At 39.7% G+C, this 17,304-nt stretch overlaps 1 protein-coding gene across 1 annotated transcript; it reads right to left on the bottom strand.

Moving 5' to 3' along the window:
* Window positions 1–442: 442 nt before the first annotated feature.
* Window positions 443–12,187, bottom strand: LOC133660651 (macrophage mannose receptor 1). Its single transcript, XM_062064223.1, has 5 exons — window positions 12,149–12,187; window positions 11,696–12,055; window positions 9,975–10,313; window positions 6,397–6,531; window positions 443–1,108 (listed from the first exon to the last, which is right to left on the bottom strand). The coding sequence occupies exons 1-5, from the start codon at window positions 12,180–12,182 to the stop codon at window positions 747–749; spliced, it is 1,230 nt and encodes a 409-aa protein (XP_061920207.1). The 5' UTR covers window positions 12,183–12,187; the 3' UTR covers window positions 443–746.
* Window positions 12,188–17,304: the final 5,117 nt, after the last annotated feature.

Genomic DNA, 17,304 nt, shown 5'->3' with positions numbered 1-17,304 from the left:
GTGTGAACGAGTGTAATTGGGGTAGGGAGGTTTTTTGGGTTGGTGCACTAATTGTAAGTGTATCTTGTGTTTTTTATGTTGATTTTTAATAAATTTAAAAAAAAACAAAAAACAAAACGATACCGATAATTTAAAAAACGATACCGATAATTTCCGATATTACATTTTAAACCATTTATCGGCCGATATTATCAGACATCTCTACTATCAACCACTTAAAGCTTCCTATTATATTGAAACCCCTATGATCCACACTAATACACAATCTGTTTTTGATATAATATGTAATGTTTTGATAGCTTGTTAGTCAGCGTGTGTGAGATGAGGAACTTGACACCATCACTATAAGTATACAGTTTGCAAATATCGTATAAATATTGTATTGTTAGTATTCCCACGGTTATCTGTGATCCATGTAGACCTCAGCACTGCGGACAAGTGAAGGTCAGGTCAGTGGGGGCAGCAGGCAGTCTGCAGCAGGGCCATGGTGGTCCTAAAAAGACCATCTTGAGCCCTATATCCAAATGGGGTCAACATGCAAATATTAACCCCTGAGTGAAAGCAGCAGATCAATGTTCTCACGTCACTCTCTCTGCCCATGAATGTGTTGGCCTGCACACCACAATGTTGGCATATTTAATGAAATTCACCCTCAACAATGGAGGAGGCAGCCCTCAAGTCTTTTCACTGCTCCGTCTTCACAAAGACGTGTGAATAGAACGCTAGAATAACCCCAAAAATATTCCTTAACCAGCACAGTCCTGGCAGATGAAATTCAGTTGCCGCGTCTCAACCAAGCCCACCCACTGCTGCCCCCCCGTGGCTTCCATGGCCCCAGTGACTCCGCACCCATTTGCACCCTCCGATCCTTGTCCCGGGGCCCAGTTCTGGTAGCAGTCCACCGCTGAACCGGTCCAGAACCAAAAGTTGAAGTTACAAGTGTAGCGTAAGCCGAGCCAGACGTGAGACGACATAGCGTTCCTCGCCATTGCCGCCGCTCGATCCTGAGCGCTCTGGTCGCTGATGTAGACGAGGTCCATGTGGTGTTCTCTGCAGTAACCCAGCGCTTCCATCCAGGTCATGTTTTTACGAATTAAGATCAGGTTACCTGTAGGAGTACAAGGCAAAAACACTGTAAATGAATGAGTTATTTCTATTTTTGTATACAAAAATATTAAGAATAACATTTGAAGATGTCAGAAATCTCTTATGAGGCCATCATACTTTGTCCCATTTCTAGTAGACTTTTCAAACATCATTTCAGACAAGGGCGTGGCACCGAATTCTGGTGCCACAAACACAAGACTCCTGAAGGTCCCCCCAGCCAACCCTGAACCCAACATACCACACTTGTTTACATGCACTAAAGTTAAGTTAAGTTAAAGTACCAATGATTGTCACACACACACACACTAGGTGTTGTGAAATTTGTCCTCTGCATTTGACCCATCCCCTTGTTCACCCCCTGGGAGGTGGGGGAGCAGTGATCAGCAGTGGCCGCGCCCGGGAATCATTTTTGGTGATTTAACCCCCAATTCCAACCCTTGATGCTGAGTGCCAAGCAGGGAGGTAATGGGTCCCATTTTTATAGTCTTTGGTATGACTCGCCGGGGTTTGAACTCACGACCTACCGATCTCAGGGCGGACACTCTAACCACAAGGCCACTGAGTAGGTTAAAATATTCAGTTTCCCTTGGAGTGTAAAATAGAGATGATCTGATACACATATAAGATTCTCATCAGTGGATTATACAAATCAATACAATACATCATTTTTATTATAATTATATCATTAGTAGTGCATCTCCTGGAGGTTAAGTCTCCCCCTGTCTTTAAAACCAGTGATGTCTCTGTTCCTAACTTTAATGGAGGGTCTTTGAATGCACCACAGTTATGGGCAATGAAATGTAAACATACCTTTCGCATATGCTGTCACAGTTATCTTAATTACATTATCTTTCTTTCATCCTTGTTCCTGAATGCTGGTGCTGTGGTTGAATGTTTAAAGGTGAGCTTTGATGACGTCTGTGATTCAGATGCCTGGTCTGCTGTTATTCAGGTGGAACAAACAATTTTGCATTCTTGATAAGGGTGTAGGTAGTCTTAGACCAGGGCTGTCAAACATACGGCCTTTTACAGGTTTTCTACGTGTAAAAATGAGCTGAAATTTTTGAATGAAAGAAACTGTGATTCTAAGTGTGTCCACTGGACGACGTGGCCGTGCCAGCAACCTGAGGGTTCCTGGTTCGATCCCCTGCTTCCGCCATCCTAGTCATGTCCGTTGTGTCCTTGAGCAAGACACTTCACCCTTGCTCCTGATGGGTCGTAGTTACTATTTACCATGTCACAATAGCTATTCTTTGTATCCCCTGAAGCGCGAGAGCGCTCATGACTTCTGAGGGGGGCGGAGCTACGTGCCGCGTAAAGACAGAGGCAACACATCCATGTTTGCATACTACAAACTTAGGCTGCTTATTACTGACCGTGCACAGAATGTGGATTGTTATGTTCATGCCTCGATTGTCAAATATGTTGTTGGTAATGTAACCTGTGACATTTCTACCTAAATCATAATGCATTTAATAATCTGTACATTTCGTGTTGTACTTACTGTATGACTTGGGAGACATTTTCTAACTTCATGTGTTTCTAATTAAATGAGTCCAATTTCACAAGTTTTGCTTTAGATGATGCTACATATGTACATAATAAACCACATGATGTTAGTTAATCAGTTGAGGAAATTGAGGAAATTACATTAATAACATCCTGTAATTTGATTTTAACAATATTATCCATTTCATCTTCTTAAAAGATTAAAAAATAATACCAATGAGAGCATTTTAAAACTCAATTCCACCTATTTGGCGAAGTTGGTAGAGTGGCTGTGCCAGCAATCGGAGGGTTGTGGTTACAAGGGTTCAATCCCCACACGTCCGTTGTGTTCTTGGGGAAGACACTTCACCCTTGCTCCTGATGGGTGCTGGTTAGCGCCTTGCATGGCTGCTCCCGCCATCAGTGTGTGAATGTGTGTGTGAATGGGTGAATGTGGAAATACTGTCAAAGCGCTTTGAGTACCTTGAAGGTAGAAAAGCGCTATACAAGTATAACCCATTTATCATTTAATTATTTGACTGATGAACATTATCACATCATTTATTCAAAAAGTATAAATAACGATAAATGAAGATAGAATACTATTACTCGCAACATGTAAGTTTAAAATAAATCATTTTCAGAATGTGCTTGGTATATTTTTAAACAAAGAAAACAATCTGAAGTTGTCTTTATTTTTAAGTTATCATGCCATGATTTAAATTTATTCCCACTTGGTAATATATTTTTCTGAATGTGGCTCCTGAGCTAAAATGACACCATTTGAATCAAGCAACCTTATCATTGAACTTTCACAGATATATTTATTTTATATTTACATGTATGCCCTTTTTTTTGGTGATTTAACCGTATTTTCTGGACTATAAGGCGCACATAAAATCCTATTTCTTTTCTCAAAAATCGACAGTGCGCCTTATAACCTAATGTACAGAATAATTCTGGTTTTGCTTAACGACCTCGAAGCTATTTTATTTGGTACATGGTGAAATGATGAATGTGACCAGTAGATGGCAGTCAAACATAAGAGATAAGTGTAGACTGCAATATAATGGCAGTCACACATAAGAGATAGGGGTAGACTGTAATATGACTCAAGTAAACAACACCAACATTTTATATGTTTCATTGAGAATATAGAACATTACACACGGCGCTCAAAAATCTATCAAAATGTTTTAGTACGACTTTGGTAAGCTATGAAGCCGCACCGCTTGATGGATTGTACTGTGCTTCAACATACAATATATATTATGGTGTGTGTATAAGGTAAGACATATTATCTGGCATTTTGTTTCGCAATATTATGCAAAAGCAACTTTTCTTACCTTCTGGTACCTGCTGATCTGTATTTGGGATCTGCATAATTCCTGAAAAATTACGTGCGTCCGCCTTTGTAGTCCGTGTCGACCCCGTAGTCGATAAGATTCTTCTTTTTGTCTATCTTCTTGTTATGGGACATTCATCCTCCGCTGTTGGCTTTTCTTATATAAAGTAGTGTAAAGTTCTTACTTATATCTGTCAGTAAACTTGCCATGAAAGCGCTAAAACATACCGGTGTAGTGAGTTTACATTATTCACCCAAGGAACTTTTGTAATTAGAGAGTTCCGGGCGGACGGTTTTTCACTGGACAAATTTCCGGGGTTGTTATTGCACTAGTGAGCCACGGATGAGGAGATGCTGCTCTGTTATTGATTTAAGTAAAGTCTGAATGTCATTAAAACAGTTAGCTCCATCTTTTGACACTTCTTCCACTCCCGTCCTTGCACGCTACACCGCTACAACAAAGATGACGGGGAGAAGACGCTGCCAAAGGTGAGCCACGTAAATAGGACCGCCCACAAAACGGCGCATCTGGAAGCGACTGTCAGAAAGTGGCTTGAAGATGATCTGTAAAACATAATCTATGCAACATTTTGACCAAAGAACCACCATTACATGTTATGTAGACCACAAGGAAGTGTTTTACATTTACAAAAAAAAAAAAAAAAATGACTCCTTTAATGCGCCCTATAATCCGCTGCGCCTTATATGTGAAAAAAGATCGAAATAGGACAATTCATCGGCAGTGTGCCTTAAAATCCGGTGCGCCCTGTGGTCCGGCAAATACAGTACATTTTTAATGACAGAATAAAATATCTTCAAACTTTACAAAGGCTCAGGGCCTACCTGCACTTCGGGTTCAGTACAACATTCCCACTCACCCCTCCACCTCAATGCCTCTGATTTCAGATCCACTACGGAGACAAAGTCAACTACCTGGTCTTTTCTCCGGCTTGTATACAGTAACTCACATCAAATGCTAAAAAAGGGTTTGGGGGCTCACAGTTTATCTGTGGCTCTGTGGCTCTGTGTCTGCCCACCCCCACCCTCATTTTTAGATAAACTGTTTCTTTGTTTGATTGATTGTGACATGCCTATAGTTACCATTTGGCTTTTCCAAGCGTTATGCTATACTGTTCGCTATAAATATGAGTATCTCTAAAATGGGTGACTTCCAAATTGGTGTTGTCGTGTCACAACGCTCAATACTGCAAAAAAGTGCACCATGTAGGCTCATAAAATGTATATTTGAACAAATTCCTTTTATATTTAAGTGTGGCGTTGGTGCCCTGGGCCCCAGAATGCAGAGACAGCAGGCAAAGTGCAAGTAAAACCCTTTCAAAGCAAAATGATCCAAGCCAGTCCAGATGACAGGTCTGGCATGTGACAGTACCCTGATTGGCAACTAGGGGCTGGTGTGTACCGATTGCCAATCAGGGACAAATGAGTGAGCTAGCAATGTGGTGGAGGCAAACAGGAAGTGGGAAAACATAAATAAAAGCGCTGGACAGAAAATAATACAGACACTAATAATAAAGTCCAATCTGTCATGAAAATATTTTCTTAGTTACAACGTCAGCTCCTACTTTGCTAGACCGTAGGGTGTGTAAAGTTTACCAGTGGCAATCCCGCAATTGGCTGACGAAGGAGGAGGAGGAGAAATTGACTTGGTGCCATTCTTAAATTTTTTAAAACATTTTTTTTTAAACTAAGCAGAGGTCTGCCACCCTTGAATAGAACCAGCTTGTTTAGTAGCTACTTCCAGACCAGAGTTTACAAGCATTAGCATCTCTGGTGAGTAGGATGTATTTTATTTCAAAATTTCATATTTGTGTTATCTTATTAGACTGATCGCAGATGATATTGTGTATAGACTTGGAGTTGTTTTTAGATGGAGTATTAGAAAATAAAGGGTTAACTTAGGTAACTTTAGCCTGCTCAGTGGCCTTGTGGTTGGAGTGTCCGCCCGGAGATCGGTAGGTCGTGAGTTCAAACCCCGGCCGAGTCATACCAAAGACTATAAAAAATGTGACCCATTACCTCCCTGCTTGGCACTCAGCATCAAGGGTTGGAATTGGGCGTTAAATCACCAAAATTATTCCCGAGCGCGGCCACCGCTGCTCACTGCTCCCCTCACCTCCCAGGGGCTGGAACAAGGGGATGGGTCAAATGCAGAGGGTAATTTCACCACACCTAGTGCGTGTGTGACTATCAGTGGTACTTTAACTTTAACTGTTGCTTTAAGTAACAATGGTAGTCTTCTCCATTATGCAAATGTGCTCCCTCTCTTGAATGCCACATCGTGTTACATATCATTTTTGTATAAACTTAATAGTTTTTGTTTCATTGTGACTTGAGAAAGTTGTGGTAGGTCAATTATGTTGAATGTGCACTGAATGCCCAGGTACGAAACACCGCCCTCCACTGTGTTCTTTGTTGTCTCTGCCAGTGACACATACCTGAACGTAATTGTTGTGTTGAAGTAGCTGCTGTAGAATTATTGGGTATCTCCTCTGAAGATGAGCTGGTGGACGGAATTGTGACACCTTGTGTCTCCTGTGTGCTCGTCTGACCGGTTAGTACAACTTTACTGGCTGCATAAAATCACAAAAATGCAGCGCTATTATATTCAGGTGCTTGGAATACCTGATGTTCATGTTGTATTTGAAATGTGTTTAACATCACCAGTTTTTTTCCCCATGAAACAAAGTGTCTACTTGATTTGGGATATGAAAGCTAGACTTATAGTAGGTCCAGGACTTTGGTTCTTATCATTTTCCTTAATACAGTAATTTATACTATTTTCCTATTACTGTTGTGATACTAATTTATTTTGGTTAACCTAGAATTAAACTACTGTATCTACAGGTCAATCCTTGCCAACATATTACATAAAGTGACTGTTTTAGTTGGTAATGATACACAATACATTATTAAGAGTTAATCAAAGGAAAATTGGTAATTTTTTTTTTACAATGTGTCATAATGTTGAATGTCTAGAATTGTTCATACCCTTTCTGAGTTCTGTCATAGCCAAAATAAGAGATGTCATAGCTGCATAAGCTATAGTAGTTACTTTTCTGTAAACACGGCCCCACTAAAAGTAGTTCCTCAGCGTTAGCGCTTAGAATAACAATATCACTGATACTTGCTTAATATTCAGGTTACAACATGTAAATGGAGTACTGTTGGCGGTTTTTGGATGTTTTTAGAGAGCCTTATGGGCGCAATAGATTATTCCTATTAGCTGCATTGTTAGCCACCTTGTACTTGCTGTATATTAAAAATGTAAAAACGCTGTGTATTAATGTTTCTGCTCCCACTAAACTAAAACTAAAAATATGTTAATTTTACCTGTGACATAACTGAAGTCTGCTTAGCAGGTTTGGGAAAAAAGTTTTTTCTTTATTTTTATGACGCTAATTTCTTTTGGTGCCTAAAAACTGCTGCTCCAAAATAGGATTCTTTTTAACATTTTTGACTTGGACTCAAATATTAACACTGACTTAGTAATCTTACTCTTGATTTAAATATTTTTCAATTATTATATCTAACCTACTTACAGTTTACAACCTTGACAAATGATATGAAGTCATTTGTTAATCACAAATATTATTATTTACAAAACCCAAAACCAGTGAAGTTGGCACGTTGTGTAAATTGTAAATAAAAACAGAAAACAATGATTTGCAAATCCTTTTCAACTTATATTCAATTGAATACACTGCAAAGACAAGATATTTAATGTTCGAACTAAGAAACTAAATTTTTATTTTGCAAATAATCATTAACTTTGAATTTAATGGCAGCAACACATTGCGAAAACGTTGGCAAAGGGGCATTTTTACCACTGTGTTACATGGCCTTTCCTTTTAACAACACTCAATAAACGTTTAGGAACTGAGGAGACCAATTTTTTAAGCTTTTCAGGTGGAATTATTTCCCATTATTGCTTGATGTACAGCTTAAGTTGTTCAACAGTCTGGGGTCTCAGTTGTCGTTTTTAATACTTCATAATGCACCACACATTTTCAATGGACTACAGGCAGGCCAGTCTAGTACCCGCGCTCTTTTACTACGAAGCCATGCTATTGTAACACGTGCAGAATGTGGCTTGGCATTGTCTTGATGAAGTAAGCAAGGGTGTCCATGAAAAAGACGTTGCTTAGACAAAACCTGTATGTACCTTTCAGTGTTAATGGTGTCTTCACAAATGTGTAGGTTAGCCATGCCTTAGACACTATTACACTCCCATACCATCACAGATGCTGGCTTTTGAACTTCGCACCTATAACGACCCGGATGGTTATTTTCCTCTTTGGTCCGGAGGACACAATATCCACAGTTTCCAAAAACAATTTGAAATGTGGACTCATCAGACCACAGAACACTTTTCCACTTTGCATCAGTCCCTCTTAGATGAGTTCGGGCCCAGCAAAGCCGGTGGCGTTTCTGGGTGTTGTTGATAAATGGCTTTCGCTTTGCATAGTAGAGTTTTAACTTGCACTTACAAATGTAGCGACAAACTGCAGTTACTGACAGTGGTTTTCTGAAGTTTTCCTGAGCCCATGTGGTGATATCCTTTACACACTGATGTTGCTTTTTCATGCAGTACCACCTGAGGGATCAAATTCTTCGGCCTTGCCGCTTAAGTGCAGTGATTTTTCCAGATTCTCTCAACCTTTTGATGATATCATGGACAGTAGATGGTGAAATCCCTACATTCCTTGCAATAACTCGTTGAGACATGTTGTTCTTAAACTGTTCCACAATTTGCTCACGCATTTGTTCACAAAGTGGTCACCCTTGCCCCATCCTTGTTTGTGAATGACTGAGCATTTCATAGAAGCTGCTTTTAAACCCAATCATGGCACCCACCTGTTCCCAATTAGCCTGTTCACCTGTGGGATGTTCCAAATGAGTCTTTGATGAGCATTCTTTTGATTGATTGATTGAGACTTTTATTAGTAGGTTGCACAGTGAAGTACATATTCCGTACAATTGACCACTAAATGGTAACACCCGAATAAGTTTTTCAACTTGTTTAAGTCGGGGTCCACACTTTCCTCAACTTTCTCAGCCTTTTTTGCCACTTGTGCCAGCTATTTGGAAACATGTTGCACGCATCAAATTCAAAATGAGCTAATATTTGCAAAAAATAACAAAGTTTACCATTTCGAACGTTAAGTATCTTGTCTTTGCAGTCTATTCCATTGGATATAGGTTGAAAAAGATTTGCAAATCATTGTATTCTGTTTTTCTTTACGATTTACACAACGTGCCAACTTCACCGGTTTTGGGTTTTGTATTTAACACAAAAACCTTAGACTTAGGTCAGGCTGATTAGAAATATAAGTACTAAATATACTGCATACAAAGAGACTCATAACTGATGAAAAATAAATGTACATACAATTATGTTGTGCTAAAATAAACTAAATCAATAATGTATATGTTTTTTAACTAAACTGTCAATAAAAATACATTTTAAATAAAAATGCAGCTTTACCACTTTAGTCGTAATTTTTGCGCTTAAGAAACTTCTCTATGACTTTTGCTCCAGACTTCTTCCGTTTGTTAAATAGTGTCAGTACTGCCACAAGTGGGGACGGCGTGGCGAAGTTGGTAGAGTGGCCGTGCCAGCAATCGGAGGGTTGCTGGTTACTGGGGTTCAATCCCCACCTTCTACCATCCTAGTCACGTCCGTTGTGTCCTTGGGCAAGACACTTCACCCTTGCTCCTGATGGGTGCTGGTAGCGCCTTGCATGGCAGCTCCCTCCATCAGTGTGTGAATGGGTGAATGTGGAAATACTGTCAAAGCGCTTTGAGTACCTTGAAGGTAGAAAAGCGCTATACAAGTATAACCCATTTATCATTTATAAGTGTTGGAAAAGTGTATTACAACTGGGTGCTGCTGCGGCCCATACGTACCACGGCTAAGAAACAGATATTTGTATATTTATATGTAGTATACCACACCTGTAAGCTGATGGAAAAGCCTGACAGTAAAATCCAACCCAGAAATGAGTCAACTTACGGCCCTGACAGACAAAGGTGCGCTTGCTGCTGCATCCCAGATCTTTCCAGCGGCCTTCATCTTTGAACACTGCAGCAACACAATCCTGATTAGCAGAGTTTGGTTGCTGTGGTTTCCAGTGGCGGAATGACAACTCGCTCCCATCAGACCACTTCCAGGCATCTCGGAAGAGGCCGATCCACACGTTCTGAGATGTGGACACATTTCGGACATCCTCGTTCTCTTCCGCTGAGCCCACACCAACCAGATCCAGGGACAAATCCCTGCAATGCTTTTGGGCGTCCCGCCATGATTTGGTGTTGGCAACAAAAATGTAGTTGCTGGTGTCATTGATGTTGCCTGCAAGGTTTTCACAGAGAGCATGATTTGTGACATTCTATAAACAATGACTTGTTGCATGATGATTGTATTACTAATGGAAGTTCAAAAGTCAAACACGATACATTCCTTGCTTGTTGAAGTTATTTTTCCGATTATATTTTTTTTGTTTTAGTGTGTCTTAGCCAACCGTACACACTATTATTTAAGTCACTATTTAACGTTACTAACTGCCACACAAGGATATTACAACTAAAAGAAAGCAAATCTTTGAAGACGCCTGGCAGACAGTAATCCTAACACCTTTTAGTGTTTTATTCTGGCTATTTGTTTGCTGTGCCCCTCTTTAAATAAACTCCTTCCTATGTTTTTCAACTCTAAATCTTATAATACACATATTGAATTATTTGAAATGTGTAATGGTGTATTGAGGCAACTTTGTTTTATTTTTGTCCAAGCTTCATAAGCTAAAAATTATATTTAGGTAACAGGACTAAAAGTAACACGAGTGATTGTTTTTAACCATAGAATTTGCAAATAGATGAAATACAGTATAGCCGCTAATTTTAAAAAAAATAAAAAATTTGAAAATAGATAAATAATACAATATTATGTGCTGAAATAACATCCAATTTGCGGGGGGAAATGTATGTGGCCTAAATATGAACGGAATGATGCAAGTTGATGTGTTGTGGATGACCCGTGGAATATTTCACATTTTTCCCACGGTAACAGGACAGAGTGAAAACCTAGTGGCACAACTACAGTATAAATTTACATATGTATATAATATATATATATATATATATATATATATATATATATATATATATATATATATATATATATATATATATATATATATATATATATATATATAAATTCTTATAGTAAATTGTATAGTGTATTCCTTTTCTGGTACTGCTGGAATTAAAATGGGCTACATGTCTGACATTATAAGATCACATATTTTTGATTCTTTTGTCAGTATGTGCTGTTTAAGAAGTTGATATTGTTGGCGGTGAAGCAGAAATATTACAAGTTTTCAGGCAATCAAATTGGGCAGTTTGTTTATAAACTTCTCCTAGCCACGAGCAATTACTTTACATTAATTAAATGGGAAATGTAGAATTTGTGTGCTTTTGTGAAGCTTTCACAAAAGTTGGTTATGAGTTATTTGTCGTAATTGCTCTGCTCCTATTGTACTGAGCAGATTGACCCTTTCCAATGTCTAAATTCTGTTTCTATGGTTATTATCAAACTTTTCCTCTAATAGGAGTTGACTGCACAAAACATGGAGTCAGTGGGTTGAAGTCCCATGACTCATGATGGTGGTTTCATTATTCATTTAAAATTAATTTAGGGGAGTCCAACTTTGGATGTTCCACTACTGCTGTACTTACCCTGACAAACAAAGCTCCTTTTGGGTTCACAATCACTCTCAAACCATTGACCAAGTAGATTCATGGCTGCACATGAATTTTGGCCCAAGCCCTGTGGTTCTCCTGCCATCCAGTTAGAAAAATTGAGTTTTTGATGAGGCCAAGCCCAGTGCCACTTCGGTGCATCTCCCATCTCCAGTCCTATCCACGCTCGGACTGTGGTATTTGGAACAGAAGCCATCAAGTCGGCCATATCTGTCAGGTTGTTAACGGTAGCCAGGTCAGTGTACATCTCTCTGCAGTAGTCCTTTGCTTCTTCATAGCTTCTGGACAGGGAGACGTGCTGGAACTGGGGGAATGCCAGTTGAAAAGAATACAATTCTGTGGGGTAAAAACTTTTACTTTAGTGTCAAAAGCAACCCATCCATCCATCCATTTTCTATAGTGTTGCAAAATATGAGACACAGTACAAACCTGATAGTAATAATAGAAATAAGGTTTCAGTCATTTTCATCATGATGACTGTGCTCAGGCAGATATATTATAGTAACAAAAAGATTTACCCATAAAAAAAAAAAGGTATGCGTTCATATTCAGAATATGAAGTGGCAGCTGCTTCAAACAATAGCTCTGCAATAAGAATGTCACCTGGCTTGTAGAGACTCCTCTTCATATGCATTTCCTACCAAAGCTGTTTTTCTTGTTTGTCTCTCTCTGCAGTCACAGTGCAGAAATGTGCTTCATACTGTAATGCACGCAGCAATCTACTGGCAAATTCATATCACACTTTGTCAGTTGTCAGTCAAGAGGTTATATGTACAGTATAGGATAGGATAGGATAGCAGGTCAACTCCTGCTACTGTGTGTGATAGCTCCTGAAGGGATAGCAGCTTTGTAAATGTCTTCTTTTCTATATGGTGTATGCATTTTACAAACATTTTTTGCAACAAACAGTGGAGTGAAATAAACATGTTTATGTCATTGTATACCAAGAAAAGGTACCAGATATATCAAAAAGTGTGGGGTATGATGATAACCATAGAACCAAAATTTAATGTTTGACTCAGCTGCACAGCACAACATTAACTATACAATCACATAAAATGAATTGCAAGGGTAACATTTATTTTCATCAAGCATATATTAACATCACGCATAACATAAGTCACAAATACTGTAGCATGAAGATGACCAGAAAGGATGAAGGGTTAGGACTAGCCGTCACTGCACAGTCAGTGTTTGGGAGTCCCCTAGTGGCTGCAGGGCCCAAGCAACTGCTTGGATCTGACACCGTATATGACCCACAGTATATTGGGAGAGACACAAAGGTGTGCACAAACTTTTTGAAGGGCAGAGGCGAAAAGAGAAAAAAAAGTGCCACTGAAGAGGGCAATTTAGACCTGGTATACAAATGGCACATTATATAGCCTTGAAACAGACTAAATAGACAGACTACTACTATTACTTTATTGTTATAATCATGATCAGTGTTTTTAAAACTTAACTTATCAATTAATCGCAGCATTTACTTAAAATGTCCATTTAAAAAACAAATGCAATAAAATAAATGAATAAAAGAGAACATTGGCTAACAGCCATACCAAGTGTATTGAACATGAACAGGGTTTCACTTGTCGACACCATAAAACAACTTTGGGAAAGCTTGCATGCCTTTCTGAAATAAATAATGTAATAGCACAAGTTTTTGCCCACCTAGAGGTCACTTTGGTGCTCATTTTGGCTTTTAAGAGGGCACTGTAGCATATGTTTTGGCTACTAAGAGGACACAGTAGCATGTGTTTTGGCTTTCAAGAGGGCACTGTAGCATGTGTTTTGGCTACTAAGATGGCACTTTGGTACAACTTTTGGCTATTAAGAAGATACTGCAGGATGTGTTTTTGCTCCCATTGGTGTACGCTTTGTTGTACGTTTTGGCTCACAAGAGGGCACTTTAGCACACATTTTGGCTCCTAAGAGCACACTTTAGCATGTGTTGTGGCTTCTAAAAGGGCACCCGAACATACATTTTGGCTCACATAGTGCCTTTGGTGTGTGTTTTGGCTCCCAAGAAGGCACATCAGCATGCTTTTTGGTTTCTAAAAGGGCACTTTAGCATGCGTTTTGGCTCCATAGGGCCTTTGGGGCACGTTTTGGCTCTCAAGAGAGAAATTTACCATGCGTTTTGGCTCTCAAGAGAACACTTTAGCATGAGTTTTGGGTCCAAAGAGGGCACTTTGGCATGCGTTTTATTTTCTAAGAGAGCAGTTTAGCCCACATTTTGGCTCTTAAAAGGGCACTTTAGTTCGCCTTTTGGCTACCAGGAGGGTACTTTAGCACACACTTTGGCTCCTAAGAGGGCACTATAGCGTGTATTTTGGCACCAATAGGCTTTTGGTGTGCGTTTTGTCTCCAAAGAGCACTTTGGTGTGCGTTTTGTTTGCTAAGAGGAAACTTTAGCACACATTTTGGCTCCTAAGAGAGCACTTCAGCATGCATTTTGTCTCCCATATCTTTGGTGATCGTTTTGGCTTCAGGGTGGGCACTTAAGTACACGTTTTGGCTTCCAACAGGACACTTTAGCATGTGTTTTGGCTCCCAAAAAGGACTTTAGAGTGTGTTTTGACTCCAAAAGTGTTATGTTTCACTAAGGGGCGGTAACAGCAACTGACACCAGGGGAAAGTATGTACAATGATTTATTATATATATAGTCAATATATACAGTATATGTGTATATATATACACTACCGTTCAAAAGTTTGGGGTCACCCAAACAATTTTGTGGAATAGCCTTCATTTCTAAGAACAAGAATAGACTGTTGAGTTTCAGATGAAAGTTCTCTTTTTCTGGCCATTTTGAGCGTTTAATTGACCCCACAAATGTGATGCTCCAGAAACTCAATCTGCTCAAAGGAAGGTCAGTTTTGTAGCTTCTGTAACGAGCTAAACTGTTTTCAGATGTGTGAACATGTTTACACAAGGGTTTTCTAATCATCAATTAGCCTTCTGAGCCAATGAGCAAACACATTGTACCATTAGAACACTGGAGTGATAGTTGCTGGAAATGGGCCTCTATACACCTTTGTAGATATTGCACCAAAAACCAGACATTTGCAGCTAGAATAGTCATTTACCGCATTAGCAATGTATAGAGTGTATTTCTTTAAAGTTAAGACTAGTTTAAAGTTATCTTCATTGAAAAGTACAGTGCTTTTCCTTCAAAAATAAGGACATTTCAATGTGACCCCAAACTTTTGAACGGTAGTGTATATATATATAATAATAATAATAACAACAAAACAATACTACTAAACTATAGAATGGTGTGTGACCAAATCCAAGAGCCAATGTGTGTGACTACGTGTGTAGATGAACTAAAGTGTGTGTTACCAAGTGTTGTCGAAAGCAAAGGAACAAGGCAGTCCGAGGGGCAGGCAGATGATCAGCCGGGGCAGGAGAGAAGAGGCTAGATCCGTGTTCAGGCGATGGTCGGGAATCGAGGAAGGCAGTCCAAAACAACGGGGAAACAACGGGAGATCTCGAAGAGGGAAGACTCGGGAAGGCAGGTCCACTGGTCCTTTATCCAGCTCGCCCTCATCAGTCCCAGGTGTGCAGATTACTGATTGAGAGCAGGCTTGTCGCTGCGTGGGCGTGCTGCGCTCAGCGTGAACGGGGGCCTGTCCGGGCGAGCATCCAGAGGAGGAACTGTGACACTCATTTGCAGGAGGGAAGCGGGTTCGAATCAGCGCTGTGACAAAAAGGGCACTTTCGCATTACGTTTTGTCTCCGAAGAGGGCACTTTGGAATGCGTTTTGATTTCTAGGAGGGCACTTTAGTGTGCGTTTTGGCTACCAAGAGGGCACTTTAGCACACACTTTGGCTCATAAAAGGGCACTTTAGCATGCATTTTGTCCCCCATAGGATCTTTGGTGATTGTTTGGGCTTCTGGGTGGGCACTTTAGCACACGTTTTGGCTTTGAAGAGAACACTTTAGCATGCGTTTTGGCTGTCAAGAGGGCACTTTAGTGTTAAGTTTCACTATTGTGTGCTCTATGTCATTTTTACAATGACCAGTAGTTGGCAGTGGTGTGTGTTGAATAAGTTGTCTGTCCTACCTGTAAATAAAGAGAAGGGTGTATTCAGATGCCTCAGAGAGTTTAAAATAATATGAGTAAACCAACAGGCTGATACCATGCAAGGACTGCTGTAAATACATCTCTGCTAACAGGTTATGGGCCCAGAGATATCTGCGGTACTTGGGTAATTAGCGTTGTGTTACCACCGAACCAATCGTGGTGAGCGTTAGCAGGCTAAGCTAAAAAGATGAGTGGGCGAAACAAAGAGCCAAGCGGCAGTTGGTTAAAACTTGTTTTTGATGGAGACAAAAATAACTATGGGAGACAAAAATTATTGGGCTGTTTGAGGTTACAAGAGCTTAAAGGCACTATCCTGTATGAGCCTCATGATGAAGGCGACGACGAGCAAAAAAATGCAGAGGCCTACGCAGAACTTATCCAGTTTCTGGACGACTAAAGTTTGTCACTTATCATGCAAGAAGCGGCAGATGATGGAAAAAGAGCCCTGGCAATATTGAGAAGCTATAATGCTGGCAATGATAATTAGCTTGTACAACGAGGTAACATCACTCCAGAAAGCACGTGGTGAAAGTGTAATGGAATACGTCATTAGAGCGGAGACCGCCATTACTGCACTCAGAAATGCCGCAGAAGTTTTTAGTGACGGGCTACTCATAGCGATGGTTTTAAAGAGACTTCCAGAATCTTTTAAGCCATTTGCCATTAATATTACACAAAGGGAGGAGTCAATTCCGTTTGCTGTATTCAAAAGTAAATTACAGAGTTACGGAGACACAGAGAAGATGCTGTCTACAGCCACAGAAGACCAGTGATGGGCAAGCTACTTGAAAAATGTTGTAAACTAAGCTACTAGTTACTCTCGATTAAATGCAGCTAAGCTACAGGGTAAGCTACAAGCTGCACAGCAAAATTAGCTTGCTATATCAAAGCTACATTTAATAGTATTTATATCCATGGGCCCACATGTATAATATAATAATAATTTTCAAGCAAAGAAAAGATGTTCTTATTCACAAGGATGGTAAAAAGTTCAATATTGATTAGAGAAATAGACTCTATCACCTACAAAGTGTAAATGATGATAAAAATTACATTAATGACAAATTTCAGCCGATTTACAACCTACAGATGTGGCATGAGATTTAGGGTACTCTAATTTTAGGGGCTATTCAAACATTGCAAAATGTGGTTGATGGTATGGAAATTAAGGGGAACATCAACAAACAACACCCACAGTGTGAGGTCTGCATTCAGGGGAAGTTTACCCAAACTAGAAACAGGGATCCTGATGTGAGAGCAAAAGCCCCATTAGAGATGGTCCACACAGATTTGGCAGGGCCAATAGATCCAGAATATAATGATGGCTACAAATATGCAATTTCAATCACTGACGATTATTCTAGTGCTATGTTTTGTATACTACTTAAAAAATAAGAGTGACACAGTGCAAGCTACAGAAAAGTTTCTTGCGGACACAGCACAATATGGAACAGTTAAATGTGTCAGGTCAGATAATGAGACTGAATTCAAATGGA

Source organism: Entelurus aequoreus, linkage group LG11, assembly GCF_033978785.1.
Source record: "Entelurus aequoreus isolate RoL-2023_Sb linkage group LG11, RoL_Eaeq_v1.1, whole genome shotgun sequence".
Lineage (NCBI taxonomy): Eukaryota > Metazoa > Chordata > Actinopteri > Syngnathiformes > Syngnathidae > Entelurus > Entelurus aequoreus.
This window is presented reverse-complemented; position numbering and strand designations above follow the sequence as displayed.

Bases quoted from the DNA above. Each gene is read 5' to 3' on its own strand.
- LOC133660651 (XM_062064223.1), bottom strand. From the start codon at position 12,182: ATGACTGAAACCTTATTTCTATTATTACTATCAG. The intron at 10,314-11,695 runs GTAAGTACAGCA...AAAACCTTGCAG, and splicing joins AAGGAGCTTTGTTTGTCAGG to GCAACATCAATGACACCAGC. The intron at 1,109-6,396 runs GTATGTGTCACT...GTACTCCTACAG, and splicing joins AACACAACAATTACGTTCAG to GTAACCTGATCTTAATTCGT.